We start from the raw sequence: 17,420 nt of genomic DNA, 5'->3' as shown, positions 1-17,420 counted from the left end.
TAGATCCTTGAGGTGCAGTGAAAGCTCATCTATTTGGTCCCTTTCCAATTTCTTGATGTAGGCAGCTATTGCTATAAACTTACCTCTCAACACTGATTTCTGATTTCTCTTTTGATTTCTTCTATGACCCATTGTTCATTCAGGAGCATGTTGTTCAGCCTCTGTGTGTTTGCATATGCTCTAGGGTTTCCTAAGTTTCTAATTTCCAACTTCATTCCCTTATGGTCTGAGAATCTGCATCGTATGATTCTAATTCTTTTGAATTTGCTGAGACTTGCTTTATGGCCTAGTATGTGGTCAGTCCTAGAGTAGGTTCCATGTACTACTGAGAAGAATGTAAATTCTTCAAGAGTAGGATGAAAAGTTCTGTATTTCAGTTAGATCCATTTGGGCTATAGTGTCATTTAAATCTTCTGTATACTTGTTGATCTTCTGTCTGGTTGATCTGTCTATTTCTGAGAGTGGGGTATTGAAGTCCCCCAGTACTATTGTATTGGAGTCTAAGTCTCCCTTTAAGTCCCTTAACAAATCTTTTAAATAAAATGATGCCATGTAATTAGGTGCATATACATTGATAATCATTATACTTTCCTGTTTAATTAATCCCTTAATCATCATATAGTGCCCCTCTTTGTCTCTCTTAACAGTTTTTGTGTTAAAGTTTATTTTGTCTGATATTAAGATGGCTATGACCGCTCTTTTTTCATTTCTGTTGGCATGCTGTATCTTTTTCCAGCCTTTCATTTCCAATCTATATACATCTTTATTGGAAAGATGTGTTTCTTGTAAGTAACAAATTCATGGGTTTTGTTCCTTAACCCAGTCAGTCAATCTGTGTCTTTTAAATGGACAGTTAAAGCTGTTAACATCCAATGTGACTATTGATAAGTAGTAACTTTGCCCTGCCATTTGCCGAAGATATTTTCTAATATATGCTTTGAACTTCCTGTGATCTTTTTCTGTGAGGTTTCATGATCGTGTTTCTGTGTTTCTGTGTGTAGCACATCTTTAAGCATCTTTTGCAGGGCTGGATGAGTAGCAATAAATGCTTTCAATTTCTGTTTGCTATGAAAGGTCTTGATTTCACCTTCATTCACAAATGAGAGCTTTGCAGGATATAATATTCTGGGCTGGCAGTTTTTTTTTTTCTCTTAATACGTTGGCTGTATCTGGCCATTCCCTTCTATCCTGTAGGGTTTCTGATGAGAAGTCAGCTGTGAGTCTAATTGGAGATCCTCTGAGAGTAATCTGACATTTCTCTCTTGCACATTTTAGGATCTTTTCTTTCTGTTTCACTGTGGTGAGTTTGATTACAATGTGTCGTGGTGAGGATCTCTTTTGGTCATATTTATTTGGGCTTTTATGAGCTTCCTGTACTTGGATGTCTCTGTCATTCACCAAACCCTGGAAGTTCTCTGCTAGTATCTCACTAAAAAGGCCTTCTAATCCTTTCTCTCTCTCCATGCTTTCACGAATTCCTTGAACACAAATGTTGGGTTTTTTAATTCTAATCTGTAGATTCCCAATAATAGTTTTTATATTTCTAATTTCCTCATCTTTTCTTTGGTTTGACTGTATACTTTCCTGTGCTCTGCCTTCTACGTGTGATATTCTCTTCTGCTTCACCCATTCTGTTTTTAAGACTCTCTAATGTGTTTGTCATTTGATGTATTGAATTTTTCATTTCATTTTGATTTCTCCTCACTATCACGCTTTCCTGTTCTACTAGATTCTTCCTTTCATTTTGACTCCTCCTTGAGTTTCATTTTCACAAGAAAGATTTTCTATCCTGTCCACTAAGGATTTATATAGCTCAAGCATTTGTTTTTGGAAACTTCTAAATGTTCTTATTAATTTTTTGAAATCTGTATCTTGCATTTATTCCATTTCATCGTCTTCATAATCTTGGCTTGAGGTGTCTTGTTCATTTGGGAGCGTCATAATGTCTTCCTTGTTCTGGTTTCCTCAGTTTCTGCGTTTGTTGCTTGACATTGTGGAGTTATTTGGATTCTTCTTCCCTAGCTGTGGTATTTTTTTTCTTGTTATACTATGCCTGTATTAAGTGGACTGTCTGCTTTGATGCAGCCTTAGAGGCTTGAGATGGGTGTGGCCAGAGAGCTCTGTTTGGTTCCTCAGGATTAAGGGTGTGCCAAAGGTGACACTCCCAGGTTAGGCGTGGTAAATCTTTTTTTTTTTTTTTTTATTCAGAAGGGAAGTAATTCACACACACACCCAGAGTCAGCTTGGCTGTGGGCGGGCACAGCCGTAAGTTCACACAGCTTTTACGAATGACCAAAATGGCACCTGCTCTTTGTTTTGCTCACCTTTTAGAGGTAAGCGGAGAGAGAGAAACTCATGTTCGTACTGGTCCCTTTGGAAGAGGAGCAACTGGGACAGAATCCAGTACCCCAACCAAGACTAGAACCCAGTGTGCCAGCGCTGCAGGCAGAGGATTAGCCTATTGAGCCATGGCGCCAGCCACTAACACATATTTTTAAAAGGTTACCAAAGAAAGAAAATTTTCGAGGACCAGGAAGCCTTCTAGAATGAAGATGGTTCAGAATGCCTGGACCAAAACATGTATTTATAGCCCTGGCCTATATTCTTGCAGAACTATGGACTTCTTGCTTATTTGTTGAACATTTTGTTTGTTGGAGCATTAAGTCTTTGAATATAATGCAAACTAAAACTATGTTATCACAAAAATAACAAAACAAATATTAGGTTCAGCAAAAGAAAAAAAGAAAATAAAACTGCAAAGCAGAATGATGAAAATCAAGGTGGCACCATGGCTCACTTGGATAATCCTCTGACAGCAGCACTGGCATTCCATATGGGCGCCAGGTTCTAGTCTCAGTTGCTCCTCTTCCAGTCCAGCTCTCTGCTGTGGCCCAGCAAGGCAGTGGAGGATGGCCCAAGTTCTTGGGCCCTGTACCCACATGGGAGACCAGGAGGAAGCACCTGGTTCCTGATCAGCATGGCACGCCAGCTGTAAGAGCCATTTGGGAAGTGAACCAATGGAAGGAAGACCTCTCTCTCTCTCTCTCTCTCTCTCTCTCTCTCTCTCTCTCTCTCTCTCTGTCTAACTCTGCCTGCTCTGCCTGTCTAAAAAAAAGAATGATGAAAATCAGTAAAATGGAAAACTACACTTTAAAAAAAGGAATGAAAGACGCATGCTGCAATGTGGATGGATTTGGAATCTGGATCCAATTGAATGAAGCCACACTCCTATGCCACATACTGACTAGAAAGCTTTTTATTTAATAAATATAAATTTCTAAAGTACAACTGTTGGATTATAGTGGTTCTTCCACCCATACCCGACCTCCCATCCCCAAACCATCCCTGCTCCTATTCCCTTTACCACCCCATTCTTCATCAAGATTCATTTTGAATTATCTTTATATACAGAAGATCAACTCTATACTAAGTAAAGAGTTCAACAGTTTGCACACACAGACATGCACACAAACAAAGTATAAAGTACTCTTTAAAGACTAATTTTACTGTTAATTCTCATAGTACAATACATTAAGGATGGAGGTCCTACATGGGGAGCAAGTGCACAGTGACTCCTATTGTTGATTTAACAATTGATACTCTTATTTATGACATTGGTGATCACCCAAAACATTTGCCATGAGCTGCCAAGGCTATGGAAGCCTCTAGAGTTCACAAACTCTGACCTTATTTAAACAAGGCCATAATCAAAATGGGAGTGCACTACTCCCTTGAGAGAAAGAAAGGAAGGAAGGAAGGAAGGAAGGAAGGAAGGAAGGAAGGAAGGAAGGAAGGAAGAAAGGAAGGGAGGAAGGAAGGAAGGAAGGAAGGAAGGAAGGAAGGAAGGAAGGAAGGAAGGGAGAAAGGAAGGGAGGAAGGAAGGAAGGAAGGAAGGAACTGAAGGAGATGATTGGTTGCATGATATGAGGTCATGGGAGTTAGAAAATGACTACTAATGCAGAAATTTTTATAGAGTGATAAAGATGCATTCAATCCACAGAGAAGACTATTGCACAAATGTGAACACAGTGTGCACAATCTGAATGTATAAATCCAACTGATTTGAACAATTTAAAAATGTTTCAATTTGGCTGTAAGAATTTCACATCAATCACACAGCATTCTGACCCCATATGCTATTGGAAAAAGAAAAATTAAAACAAGGGAATAAAATAACCAGTATTTTGACTGAAGAACATAGTTACTGAGTCATTCACATGTGCAAATCAATATCCCATGTATGTGTGATAAAGATACCATTTCAAAATAGCTCAACAATGAGTATTTATTAAGATTTTTTTGGAAAACAGGGTATACCCACAGTGGAATACTGCATGACCTACCACCTCCTGTATCTAGGAAAGAAATCTCACTTAAATCACAATGCCAACAAATAAATGACAAACATTCAACAGCCAGGGCAAACAGAATGTGAAGCATGTTAATCAGATGTCTTAGCAAATAAGAACACTTACATTGTCTGCACATTGATAAATAAATAGAAATTAATTCAGTCTCCACCATTTCAGGGATAGCTATTAAATATAAAATAACATTGCTGGGGACAGGCGCAGTGGCTTACTTGGTTAGTCCTCCACCTGCGGCACCAGAATCCCATATGGGCACTGGGTTCTAATCCCAGTTGCTCCTCTTCCAGTCCAGTTCTCTGCTGTGGCCCAGGAGGGCAGTGGAGGATGGCCGAAGTGCTTCAGCCCTGCACCCACATGGGAGACAAAGAAGAAGCACCTGGCTCTTGGCTTTGGATCAGGCTAGCTCCGCCAGTAGCTGCCATTTGTGGGGTGAACCAATGGAAGGATGAACTTTCTCTTGGTCTCTCCCTCTCACTGTCTGTAATTCTACATGTCAAATTAATAAATAAATAATCTTTTTAAAAAATAACCTTGCTGTTGTAGCCTTGATGGCCATCAGAGGTTTCATTTAAAGCATGATTCATTTTTACTCAATTTAAAAATTTCCCTAAACTCCATTACTAACTCTGAGATGTAGAGAAACAGAAGGTTAGTGATAGAAACCAAGAGACCTCCTATTCGATGCTTCACACATCTACACCCCCAATGCTTGTACCTGGGCTGAGGTTACAACCAACAACAGGGAGTCAGACCCTGGATTTTCACATGGGTGCCAGGGCCAAGTTACATGAAGATTCACCACTTCCTTCCGAGGGCCCCCAGGACTCAAAAGTCCAGGTCAGGGGCCAAAACCAGAGCCAGAAATAGATGCCATGAGCTCAGATTGCTAGGCTAAACATCCAACTAACCAGTCATTTATAAAGGAAAAATCCATTTTAGCTCCTTCATATATCTGGATTGCTACTCAGCCTGCATTCTTGGTCCTAAACCCTGAAAATGTGACAGGAAAACAAGTGGAAATTTTTAGGATCCCTTAGAACTTACTCTTTTCTTTAAGCCTTTCAAAGAATTCCTTTCTGGTCTTAAGAGAATAATGTAGCACTTGGGGAGGAAGATGCAGCCCAAGAGCCCCGCACTGGAGGCCAAGATGGAGAAGACCTCCACGGCCACCATGACCTTCCCCTTGGTGCTGTGGTAGACAGGCAGGAAGGTCACCCAGACACTGCAGAACACCAGCATGCTGAATGTCAGGAACTTGGATTCATTGAACGTGTCAGGCAGGTTCCTGGCTAGGAAAGCCACAGTGAAGCTTGCCAGGGCCAAGGAGCCCAGGTAGCCCAGGACACAGTAGAAGGCAGTGGCTGAACCCTTGTTGCACACCAGGATGATGTGGCCATGCTCAGAGTGTGCATCTGTGTCAATAAAGGGAGGAGAAGTCGCAAGCCAGATACCACAAAGAACCAGTTGGATCAGGAAACAGATAGGAATGACAGAGTTAGAAGCTCCTGATACCAGCAATTGCCTGATAGTTCTTCCAGGTTTTGTAACCTTGAAGGCAAGAATCACAGTGATGGTCTTGGCCAGCACGGTGGAAACAGCCACTGTGAACACAAGGCCAAATACTATTTGCTGGAGGAGGCAGTTGGCTGTGTTGGGACGGCCAAGGAAGAGTAAGGAGCAGAGGAAGCACAGGAGGAGGGCAATGAGTAGGATGTAGCTGAGGGTCCTGTTATTGGCCTTGACGATGGGAGTGTCTTGGTGCTTCACAAAGACCCAGAGGACTGCAGCTGTGAGGACAGAGAAGCACAGAGCCATGCAGGTCAGAGCCATCCCCAGAAATTCCTCAAAGCCTAAGAAGGTCACCAGTTTCGGGAGGCAGTGGTTTCTCTCCAGGTTTGGGTACTCGTGATCTGCACACGGGATGCATTGTTCTGCATCTGTGGGGAAAAGCAAGATTCACGTTTCCATTTCACAATTTGCTCCTTTTTCCCTGTTCAGGAAAAGGGTCATAGTGAGTCCATCCTGCTCTGATGTATACCAAGAAACACTAAAGGATATTTCTACATTCCTGACCAAGGGAGAATGCTTATCTCCTGTGGAAGAAAGTCTTTCAAGGAAGCTCCTTTGCACATGGGGCTCTGTGGTCTCATTCTGTCACTCTGAGTTTTTTTTTTTTTTTAGTGTTTGAATTTCTATAGAATGATGAATTTCCTATATTTCATATGGGCATGAGATTCTTCCAAGCCCTCTTCTCTACAGTCCCCAGTGTCTTTCTCAGGAGGAGCCTTAGATTCACATGGGTTAGAATATTTTTCTGGGGTCATCAGTGTTAAGGTTTTTCTTACTTTTCCTCAGATGTTGACGACGTATATAAATGATATCTGATTCCTGGGACCTCTATAAATTTTTTCAGTACTCTAATTTCCTGCATGGACTCACCTTTTCATTCTTTCCATATAAATATTGTGATACTGTGATTGAATGTAAGAGAATTGTAGCTGGTTGTCTTTCTGAGGTAATATAGCCATAGGTGGTATTTTCATGATGTCACTGAAACACACTCTTGTTAACCTGAAAGCATGGCTTTTTCACCTTTTTAGCTCATGTGAACACCACATTGGGCACCACATTGTCTCACTTGAAGTAATGCACTTCTGCTGCTACAGCATGAGAAAAGTCATTAAATACAGGCCAGTTGGTGAATATGTTTCTTTTAATCAAATGTCCATTAAACAAACAAAAATAGGGTCAGTGTTGTGGCATGACAGGTAAAGCCACGACCTGCAATGCCAGCATCCCATATGACATTGTTTTGTGTTCCAGTTGATCAATTTCCAATCCAGCTCCCTGGAAATAACCTAGAAAAAGCAGCAGAAGGTGGTCCAAGTAATTGGGACACCCACAGCCATCTGGACAACCCAAATGAAGCTCCTGGCTCCTGGCTTCTGCCTGGCCCAGCCTGGGCCATTCTTTTCCTCTGGGGCATGAGCAATTACATTGAGGCTCTCTCTCTTTCTCTCCTGTTCTCTGAATCTTTGATTTTCAAATAAAATAAATCTTTTTTAAAAAAGCAAAAGAATGGTATTAGTAGGACTACACTTGCAGTAAGAGTCCTACTCTGTTTTTATCCTTGGTGTTCATGCAAGAATACAAGCTTCAGGGACTGAAGTTGTGATGTAGGAGGAAAAGCCACAGCCTGGGATGATGGCATCCCATACAGGCACCAGTTCATGTCCTGGCTGCTCCTCTTTTAAACCAACTCCGTGCAAATGTGCCTGGAAAACCATCATAGGAAGGCCAAATACTTGTGCCTCTGCAAAACCTGGAAGAAGCTCTTGGTTTCTGGCTTTGGCCAGGCCCAGTTCAGACCATTACAGCTATCTGGGGAATGAATCTACCTGATGGAAGATCTTCTCTGTCAGTTTTCTCCCTCTCTGTTATGCTCTCCCTCTCTCTGTAACTGACATTGAAATGAAGAAATAAACATATTTGTGAAAAAAAAGAAAGAGAATATAAGCATCTATAAAAATTTGAGGAATTCTCTCCTAAAATTCTTTTCAAGGTGTACCCTTTACTTTTTATAGAATATGTAGGTGCTTCTGGCATCTGGCTCAGAGATGCACTAGACACACATATGCAAATGTACATTGTACAATGGGTCAGTGTATGACACATTAATTTTCTTTTTTCACTAACTTACTGCATGTTGATTATTTTCACAAAACTTAAAGTCTTTTTTTGTTATCATCTTTTTACTGGAAACTATATAACTTGTTTTAAGTAACTGAAATGAAAACAATTCTAGAGCTAAGATTATGTGAACTGAAATATCCTTTCAGAAGAATTCAAATTATTATAAATATATTTATTATACATTGAATAGTGAAACTATTTACCAATGAGACTTAGTACATTTTCACATTTCTCAAAACAATTGGCTTTGATATTTAACATTGCTTAAATGTTGGCCTTTTGCAAAGGATTTTGGGTTACTCAGTTGGATCATTTTTAGGATGCTGTATCTCTATATTCACCTTGTTTGTTCTCTTACTAAATTATATACATTCAAAGGACAAAGTGGTGGCATTCGTTATGTGTACTGCACACCATGCACAATGTCAAAGATGTAACACAGAAAATAATACAGTATTCCCATCACAATTCATGTGAAGTAGAACCCTGCTCATCAGTTGTGTATGGAAAAGTTTTGATTTCAAGCCCTTTAGAAATCCAAAGGGAGCCTTAACAAACACAAATATTATATTTCTTGTTTAGACATTAGGTCTCAGAATGAGACAGTCTCCTCCAGCACCAGATGGGAAAGAAGGATGCCAGATAGAATCAGTGTCAGAGTAGAACTAGAGAGGATGAGCATCACCAGACAACAGCTTACACATAATGAGATGGTGATAGTGAGCATACAACAAGGGTATGGAAAGAGTGAGTGAAGGTGTGCATGGAGAACAATAGGGCACTCTGATCCCAATACAAATACTCTTGGTTTCCTTTATATCAAGAGAGAGTTCAGAGACTGGAGTCCTCATAGGTCAGTTCTAGGGTTTTTACCTGTATGATTGGAAATGTCTCTCTCTGGACAAACAACACAAGTATAGCAGCAAACAGGTCTTCCTTCCTGTGGTATTTTCCTGAATCCTGGACCACACCTCTGGCTACACAAAGACTGAGGAGTCTGAGGGGGGAAGAGAAGTGATGGTCATTGTTTTATATGTCATTAGGCACTGTGATAGGATGACTCTATTTGCCTCATCACCCCCAAGGTCATCACTATGCCCTCCCTGATCTGTATCTCCTTGATTTTACCTAGACATCCAATTTGGAGTTTCTATGATTCTCATCCCTGGTTTATCAGCTGTCTAGCAAATATTATGAGGTACCTGATCACTTTAATTTCATTCATAACCACATCTATGCTAAGCATTTCTTTCTTTCTTGAATTGCTTCCTGTGAAATCTTTTCCATTCAGCTTTTAATGTGGTAATTATTTTGAGAATGTGTATGTCTGAGACTACTTTACATGCTTCTTTGCTTGATTGAGTAGATTTTACATGCCAGAAAAAATATCAAAAAATCAAAATGACTAGGTACAGTTCTGAATAACTACCTAGGAAAAGACAAGCCCACACAGAAATGGTGAGGAATGTTATAAACCATGGATTGTGCATTGATCTACTTCTGGACTTCTAGACCCAGGGAGAGCAACAATTCTAGATTACCAAAGATTTGTAATATAATGTACAGCAGCTATATAAAACAATAACAAAATTGTCTGGAGTATTTAAACAGCACAATAATGATAAAATTTTTTATCACAGCTAAGAGGTGCTATTCAGAAGAAAAACCGAACTGATTGGCAAACACAATGAAAATATAGAAAATGGGAATAGTTTCTACAAATACATGATGGATAAGTCCACTCATAATTTATTTGTATTCATACTGCATCAAAACATAATATTGACTCTCACCATATGATTAAAATATCACTATGCTTATAAATATATATCTAATACATGAAGTTTTTTCACGTTATATAAATAAAAAGGTTGAAATAAAATTTTGGAATTTGTGTAGATGTGCATTTAGTAATTTTATGTCTACATATTGATCTCTATCTCTATTCCTTAACATTGCTCTTTCTAGTCACTCAACCTTTGGATGCATAAATATGCCCAGAATAAAAACAACAGTATCTAATACAAATGTGCACTTCTAATACACACTGGCTCATATATGTGTAAGCAATACCATATCTTTTGGAGCCAAGATGTGAAATGGGAACTGAATGCTTATTTAAAGTCTCACACATAATATCCTCTCAGACTCTCCTCAGACCCTCTGTAGGTATCCAATATTCCCATGAATTCACACCTCCATGAATGCAACAGGCCATTCTATCATTTCTTCATTGAGGACCAAGCTTTGATCATGTTTACTCTCAGAGGAAAACTCCCCGATTTTAATCAGCAACCGAAATCCAGCAGGAAAGTTCACAATGTTGTGGATATCGTAGTGTGCCATATGGAATCTCGTTTCATGGAAGGAAACATCCTCCCCAGCACTGTTGGTAAATTGGATTTCCCTCAGAAGTGGATGAAGCTGGAGGGGAGGCACAATTGAAAAGGGAGAGAACATTCAGATTAGAGGTGGGAGGTGCACATGTACTGAGAAATCCTTGTCTCCCCTCCTCTCTATTTTCAGAGAGTCTATTTGGTGGAGGCTGACTTTGTCTGAATGGTCCCCACATTGTGGGTTCAAGTAATGAGAATTCTGCCTCTTCCCTATTAGAATGATGGGGAGTATCTGAATCCAAACAGAGAAATCACAGGATGTGTCCCACAGGGTGGCTGACCAAGAACGATTGGTTAGAGGTTTAGGAAAGCTCATCTTAGTTCTTCCACATGAGAACAACATGGCTTTATATGTGAAATACCTTGATTGTTGTGATGGTTGATGGTTGTGATGGTTCTACACTTCTAAAAGTTTAACCCATTCCCCCAAAAAGAATGATATCTGTTCTTTGGCAAAATAATGGATGCAACTGGATACCATTATTCATTGTGAAATGTACTAATTCCATAAAGAAAATAGCATATAGTTTTTTTGGTAATAGGTACTACATAATATAGAATGGAAAAAAATCCACAATGTATAAAAATGAAACTGACATCTCTGGGTTTGATTTGATTTGTTTATGACCCATGTGTAAATTCCTGTGTAGCTGTGGTATTTCTACTTTTCACTTCTGGAACATTATGATTTGTGTGGTATTAAACCCTACTTTTCACTTCTGGAACATTATGATTTGTGTGGTATTAAACCTGTGATTAAAAGTTAATTGAAATTAAAAGGAAATTAGTAAAGGAATTAGAGGGGATTAAGATATGAAAGGAAAAAACAATGGTTATCTTCTTAGAATTGCATCAATGAGCCAGCACTGAGGCTCAATAGGCTAATCCTCTGCCTGTGGTGCCGGCACACTGGGTTCTAGTCCCGGTTTGGGTGCCAGATTCTGTCCTGGTTGCTCCTCTTCCAGTCTAGCTCTCTGATGTGGCCCGGGAGTGCAGTGGAGGATGGCTTAAGTCCTTAGGCCCTGCATCCCCATGGGAGACCAAGAGAAGCACCTGGCTCCTGGCTTTGGATCAGCACAGCGCGCCAGCTGCAGCAGCCATTGGAGGGTGAACCAATGGCAAAAGGAAGACCTTTCTCTCTGACTCTCACTGTCCACTCTGCCTGTCAAAAAAAAAAAAAAAAAACAAACAGAATTGTATCAATGAAATACATGAAATCTGTTCTTTTATATCAGTAAATTTCTCTTTAATTTAACAAATTTTAAGCTGACCTTGTGGTGCAGCAGGTGAAGCCACTGTGCACAGTGCCCAGCAACCCTTTGAGTGCTGGTTCAAATTCCAGCTGTTCTACCGCTGATTCAGCTTTCTGCTAATGTTCCTGGGAAAGCAGCAGATTAGGGTCCAAGAGCTTGGGCCCCTGCACTCACATGGGAGACATGGTTGAAGCTCCTACATCCTGGCTTGGCTTGGCCTAGTCCTGGTCCTTGCAACCAGTGGGGAGTGAATCAACAGATGCAAAATCTGCCTTCTCTTTCTTTCTCTGTCTCCCTCTCACACAGTAACTTGGTTAAACGAATTAGAAATCCAAGCATAATTTTTCTTAATAAACATTTTGGAAAGTCTGCTTGTACATCCCTGGCTGAACCTGATAGTTCTAAACTTTAAAAATGTGTATGTTTTGTATGTGCAGGTCCATTTGTATAGCAATTTCACCTCAGTGGATTTTAACAGTAATATGCAAGATTTTTATTTGACTCTCTGCACTTTGACTTTTTTGTTGAGAATGCAGGTACCTTTTGAGATGATAGGGGAAATGTTTTATAACCAAAAAGATAATTAAGAATACCCTGATGGTAGTTATGATCTGAACAGTGTGTACTAGCCCTTACTTTCTGAGTCTCCTGATGCCTTTGTGGGATGACCAATTCTTTAAACAACCATCATCATGTCTTCACTAACGTGAACCAAGAACTTCATAAATAACAATAATCTTATCTTTGTAAACATTCTTGGCCAATATACTTACTTTTCTAATTAGGAGGCTACCAAATCACAGCTGATATGTCAATTACTATTGTACATGAACACAGAAGTTACATAGACAAGTAAACATGCAGATGTCCATTTACATATATATATATATAGTATAGATTATATGTATTTCTTCTGTGAGACATTAAATTTATTTGATTTACTAAATAATTTGATCAGTATATTTTCCTGTACATGCATGGAGACGTTCCTAATTGTGTTCTACAATGGGTATTAGATTTATGTGAGCCAGAGTTAAAATCCAGACAAATCCATGTATATCCCAGTGGGTGTACCCTGTGCTTATGTGCATGCTTAGTGATCTTGTATATAATAATAGGTTCACAGCCCCTCCTGACTGCTTGTGTCAGGTTTTCTGTATGACATCACTTCCTGGGTTAGAGTCATTTTATGATATAACGTTGACCCCACTTCTTCTATTTTTTTTTTTTTTGTTTACAGGCAGAGTGGACAGTGAGATAGAGAGAGAGACAGAGAGAGAGAGAAAGGTCTTCCTTTTGCCATTGGTTCACCCTCCAATGGCTGCTGTGGCCAGGGCACTGCAGCCAGTGCACCGCGCCTATCCGAAGGCAGGAGCCAGGAGCCAGGTGCTTCTCCTGGTCTCCCATGGGGTGCAGGGCCCAAGCACTTGGGCCATCCTCCACTGCACTCCCGGGCCACAGCAGAGAGCTGGCCTGGAAGAGGGGCAACCGGGACAGAATCCGGCGCCCCGACCGGGACTAGAACCCCGTGTGCCAGCGCCGCCAGGCGTAGGATCAGCCTATTGAGCTGCGGCACCGGCGCCATTGACCCCACTTCTATTTTCCCCAACAGCATCTCACAGAGGGCATGGGCTACAGCGTACAGCATTATAGAGGAGATATCTGCTGTGGGAAACACCATAGTCCATATTTCCTGGCTTTGCAATCATTCCAAAAGAAAATATAGTTTTGATCATTACCTTCTTCCTAGTCCTTGTAATGAGCTGTATTAAGATATTTTGCAGCATTTCATTGTACGGTGAGAAACATTATTCTTCTATGATCTGTCATTATAGAGTCTGAATTGAAAATGTTACGTGGAGCTAAATTCACTCCTTAGAGAAAGGACAGTCTCTTCAACAAATGCAGACATTTGGATTTCCACATGAGGAGATTTGAAATCTGATTGCTACCTTACACCCTATACAAATATTAATTCATCATTTTTCAAGGATCTAAGCCTAAAACCAAAAACCATCAAACTACAAAGGCAAGCACTGGGGAATCACTGCAGGACATGTGCATAATTACTTGGATAAGACCCCAAAAATACAGGCAATAAAGGTGACAATAGACACATGGGATTACAAAAGACACATTCATCAAAGTGAAGATACAACTTACAGAATGGGAGAAAATATTTGTAAAATATTCATCTGATAAAGTACTAATCTCCAGATTGTAGAGGGAGTTCAAGAAACTTAACAACCACATTAACAACATTCCTAGTAAGGAATGAACTTGGGCCGGTGCAGTGGTCCAGCAGGTTAATACCCTGGCCTGAAGCGCCAGCATCACAAATGGCATTGATTGGAGACCTGGCTGCTCCACTTCCAATCCAGCTCTTGTTATGGCCCGGGAAAGCAGTAGAAGATGGCCCAAGTCCCTGGGCCCCTGCACCGCATGGAAAACTCAGAAGAAGCTCCTGACTCCTGGCTTTGGATTGGCACAGCTCCGGCCATTGCAGCCAACCAGAGAGTGAACCATCGGATTGAAGATGTCTCTCTCTCTCTCTCTCTCTCTCTCTCTCTCTGCCTCTCCTCTCTCTGTGTAACTCTGACTTTAAAATAAATAAATGAATCTTTAAAAAAAAGAAATGAACCAAAGACATGAATGGGCATTTTTCAAAGGATGAAATACAAATGGCTAAGAGAAACATGAAAAGATGCTCAGGCCACTAACCATTAGGAAAGTGCCAATAAAAACTACTGTGAGATTTCACTCCACCCCACGTAACATGAATATTATCTAAAATGTGAAAAATAACAAAGCCTGGAGAGGATCTGGAAAATAAGTACCTCAATAAATTGTGATGGAAAAGATTGTAAGCTGGTACAACCATAATGGAAGATAGTAGAGTGATTATCAGAAAACCAATACTAGTTGTACCATATGGTCCAGCTGTCCACACCTGGGAATGTATTCAAAGGAAATGAAATCAGCACATGAAGTAATCACCTATACTCCCATGTTTATAGCAGCTCAATGCACATTAGCTAAGATGTGCAATCATCTAGATGTCCATCAACTGATGACTGGATGAGGAAATGTGACATATACACATACATATATACATACATGTACATATATATAATACATGCACATATACATATATATATATACATGTATAGTGGAATATTATTCAACCATAAGAAAGAATACTTGAGATTTAAAATCAGAGATCATTACAGTAAATTACATAAGCCAGACCTAAAAAATATCAGTTTTTGTCTTATTTGTGCTAGTTAATATATAGAGTATAAAAATGTGTGGATGTCATATCATTGGCTATATAATATTAATATTGCTTCACTGTATCATATCATGTTAATGACAATATTCTCCTCTTTCACATGTTAAAAAAATTGAGTTCACATGTTAAAAAAATTGAGTTGGGGATACTGAGCTCCTTTGGGATACTAGTAATGCTATGCACTGAATTTGGGTGTTGATTATGAGTGTGATACAACAACAAAAACTCATTTATCTGTAGATTATGTGCATTTCTTAGTATATATACTGTCTTTAAATATTTTCAACATGTTCCATAGCAGAAAATGTTTTTTAAAATGTTCAAGAAGAGATAACAAATCCTCCACACACAGATAACTATTACAGATGTATCTATGCCCAGTCTGTTGTGAAAGAACCCACTCTCCATTATACCTGATCATGGCAATCTCAACATGAAAACATGTACATGTGGTACTGCAATAAAAATACCTGAGGATGCCAGCAGGTGTTCAATGCATGTCCTGTTCTGGGAGATGTTTACCTGCCATGGAAGAATCCTAGGTTGAGCTGCATCTGCTGGAGATCCCTTTTCTATTTGCTCTGAAAGCATCTTATGGAGGGCATGGGCCACTGCATACACAGCATTGTAGATGAAATAGCTGGAGTCAGATATGGTCAGCATGTCAATGTGTCCCGGGAAAAACTCAAAAGAAGCATTTGGTGGGCAGACTCCAATTGTTCCACAAAGTGACCCAGGAGGTAAGCAGTGAAAAGCATGAAGCCATAGTTGACTGAGGAAGAAATCTTCTGGGTAGTGGGAAGGGTCAACTGTCCTGACAAAATGTTTGAGGCCAGGGATTTCTCCCTTGTAATGTGAAAATGAGAAGCCTCCATGGAAAGAGTGCAGCATCTGTTGTGTCTCGAGCAGAACAATCTCCCACTTTGCAGCCATGATCCACACCTTCCCCAGGGTTAAATAGTATTTGCTTAGAATTTCCATGGTGTAGAGACTCCTCACATCACCATATAGAATATGCACATTTGCTGATAAAATTCGGATCTCCGCTAGGAAAGATATTTCAGTTTTTTTATACCTTTTCTTAGTGTCAGGGAGCTTTATTGCATAGGCCAAGCAGACATCTTTCTTTACCATCTCGGCTAAAATATCTTGAAGGAACTGCTCTCCTTTCAGATCATTAGATACAAAGATCGCCACCCAAATCCAGCCAAAATGGAGCAGCAATGAGAGCATTCCACAGATCAGAGAGTTGTCACTAGTGCCCATCTGATAGAGCGATGGAAACTTGTCTCTCTCACTTAGCATGGGATCATAGGGGCCATAAGTGATCTGAATAGAAAGAAAACAATCATGATTTAAGTTTTGCAGGTAAAGAAGGCCAATTTCTACCATCTGGGCTTAGAGAAATCCATGCTTCAATGCCTATTGCTTTCAGGAGGAGAAATGCATATCCTCATTTATAGCATGAAAGAATATGTATAAGATACCTGTGTATCTTCATATTCATCCAAAGGAAGAAGAGAGCAAGGATTTTGGACAAGGACATTGGACTTTCTCACTTCTCACCACATGTCACATGTGGGGAGCAGCCCACAATGCAACTGGTGTTAAATCTTACCTCTGAGACAAACAACCCCTTACTCTGTTAATCACTTCATAGTTTGAATTTCATTTGTTTTCACAGCATAACCTAAATTGCCATGAATAATTCATTCACCTACCATCTCTGAGTTTTGGTAAAGTTGCTTTTCAGACCAGAATCTTCCTAAGCTATTCCAGTCTAGCTTGAAGTTATTTTGCACAGATTGCTACCTGTTTGAAGTGGTGTCCTTTAAGAATGCTGGAAATGCAGACCCTTGGATGCAGCTGGTCAAATTATGTACTTGGTTCCTGAAACCATTTTTGAGATTTTAATTTAGTGCTGGTCCCTCATTCTCAACACAGACAGCAGCAGCACCATAGTGGGTATTTGGTGACTGAACTAGTGAATGTGTGTACACTGTCTGCCTCTCTTTGTTTCTCAGTCTATCAAACACACTTTAAGATTAAATCACTGTGTTGACATGGAAAGTGACCTGGGAGCCCTGTGAAAGAATCTGCCGAATGTGATGAATTCAGGATTGGGATGAAGTCAGGATTGGGATAGGGAGAGGGTGAATCTCACCTAAATGCAACTCAGCACCAAACACTCTTTGATGAACTTTGGGACTGTCATGGTCCTCTGTGTGCTCCAAATGAAAGCACAGGCTAGTGATTTATATACACATGTCTAACATGGAGTCATCATAGGACATGTCTGTGCTGTGGGTATTTCCTGTGAATAGTCAACAATCAACATTCACAGCAGGTGGGGATGGATACATTGGCCCAAGCTGGATCTGGGGGGAGGCTCTCAGCTTCCACTGCTCCTTCCCTT

General features: G+C 40.1%; 1 protein-coding gene across 1 annotated transcript; it reads right to left on the bottom strand.

The window, feature by feature from the left end:
- Window positions 1-4,082: 4,082 nt before the first annotated feature.
- Window positions 4,083-10,409, bottom strand: LOC149121509 (vomeronasal type-2 receptor 116-like). Its single transcript, XM_089315551.1, has 4 exons — window positions 10,260-10,409; window positions 8,937-9,060; window positions 5,415-6,307; window positions 4,083-4,136 (listed from the first exon to the last, which is right to left on the bottom strand). Exons 1-4 carry the CDS (start codon window positions 10,407-10,409, stop codon window positions 4,083-4,085), a joined length of 1,221 nt encoding a protein of 406 aa, XP_089171677.1.
- Between the last annotated feature and the right edge of the window lie 7,011 nt (window positions 10,410-17,420).

Source organism: Oryctolagus cuniculus, chromosome 16 (assembly GCF_051225735.1).
Source record: "Oryctolagus cuniculus isolate XC-2025 breed Fujian yellow rabbit chromosome 16, ASM5122573v1, whole genome shotgun sequence".
In the NCBI taxonomy this organism is placed as follows: Eukaryota; Metazoa; Chordata; class Mammalia; order Lagomorpha; family Leporidae; genus Oryctolagus; species Oryctolagus cuniculus.
Note: the sequence above shows the minus strand (reverse complement) of the source record. Positions and strands in the feature narration are given on the sequence as shown.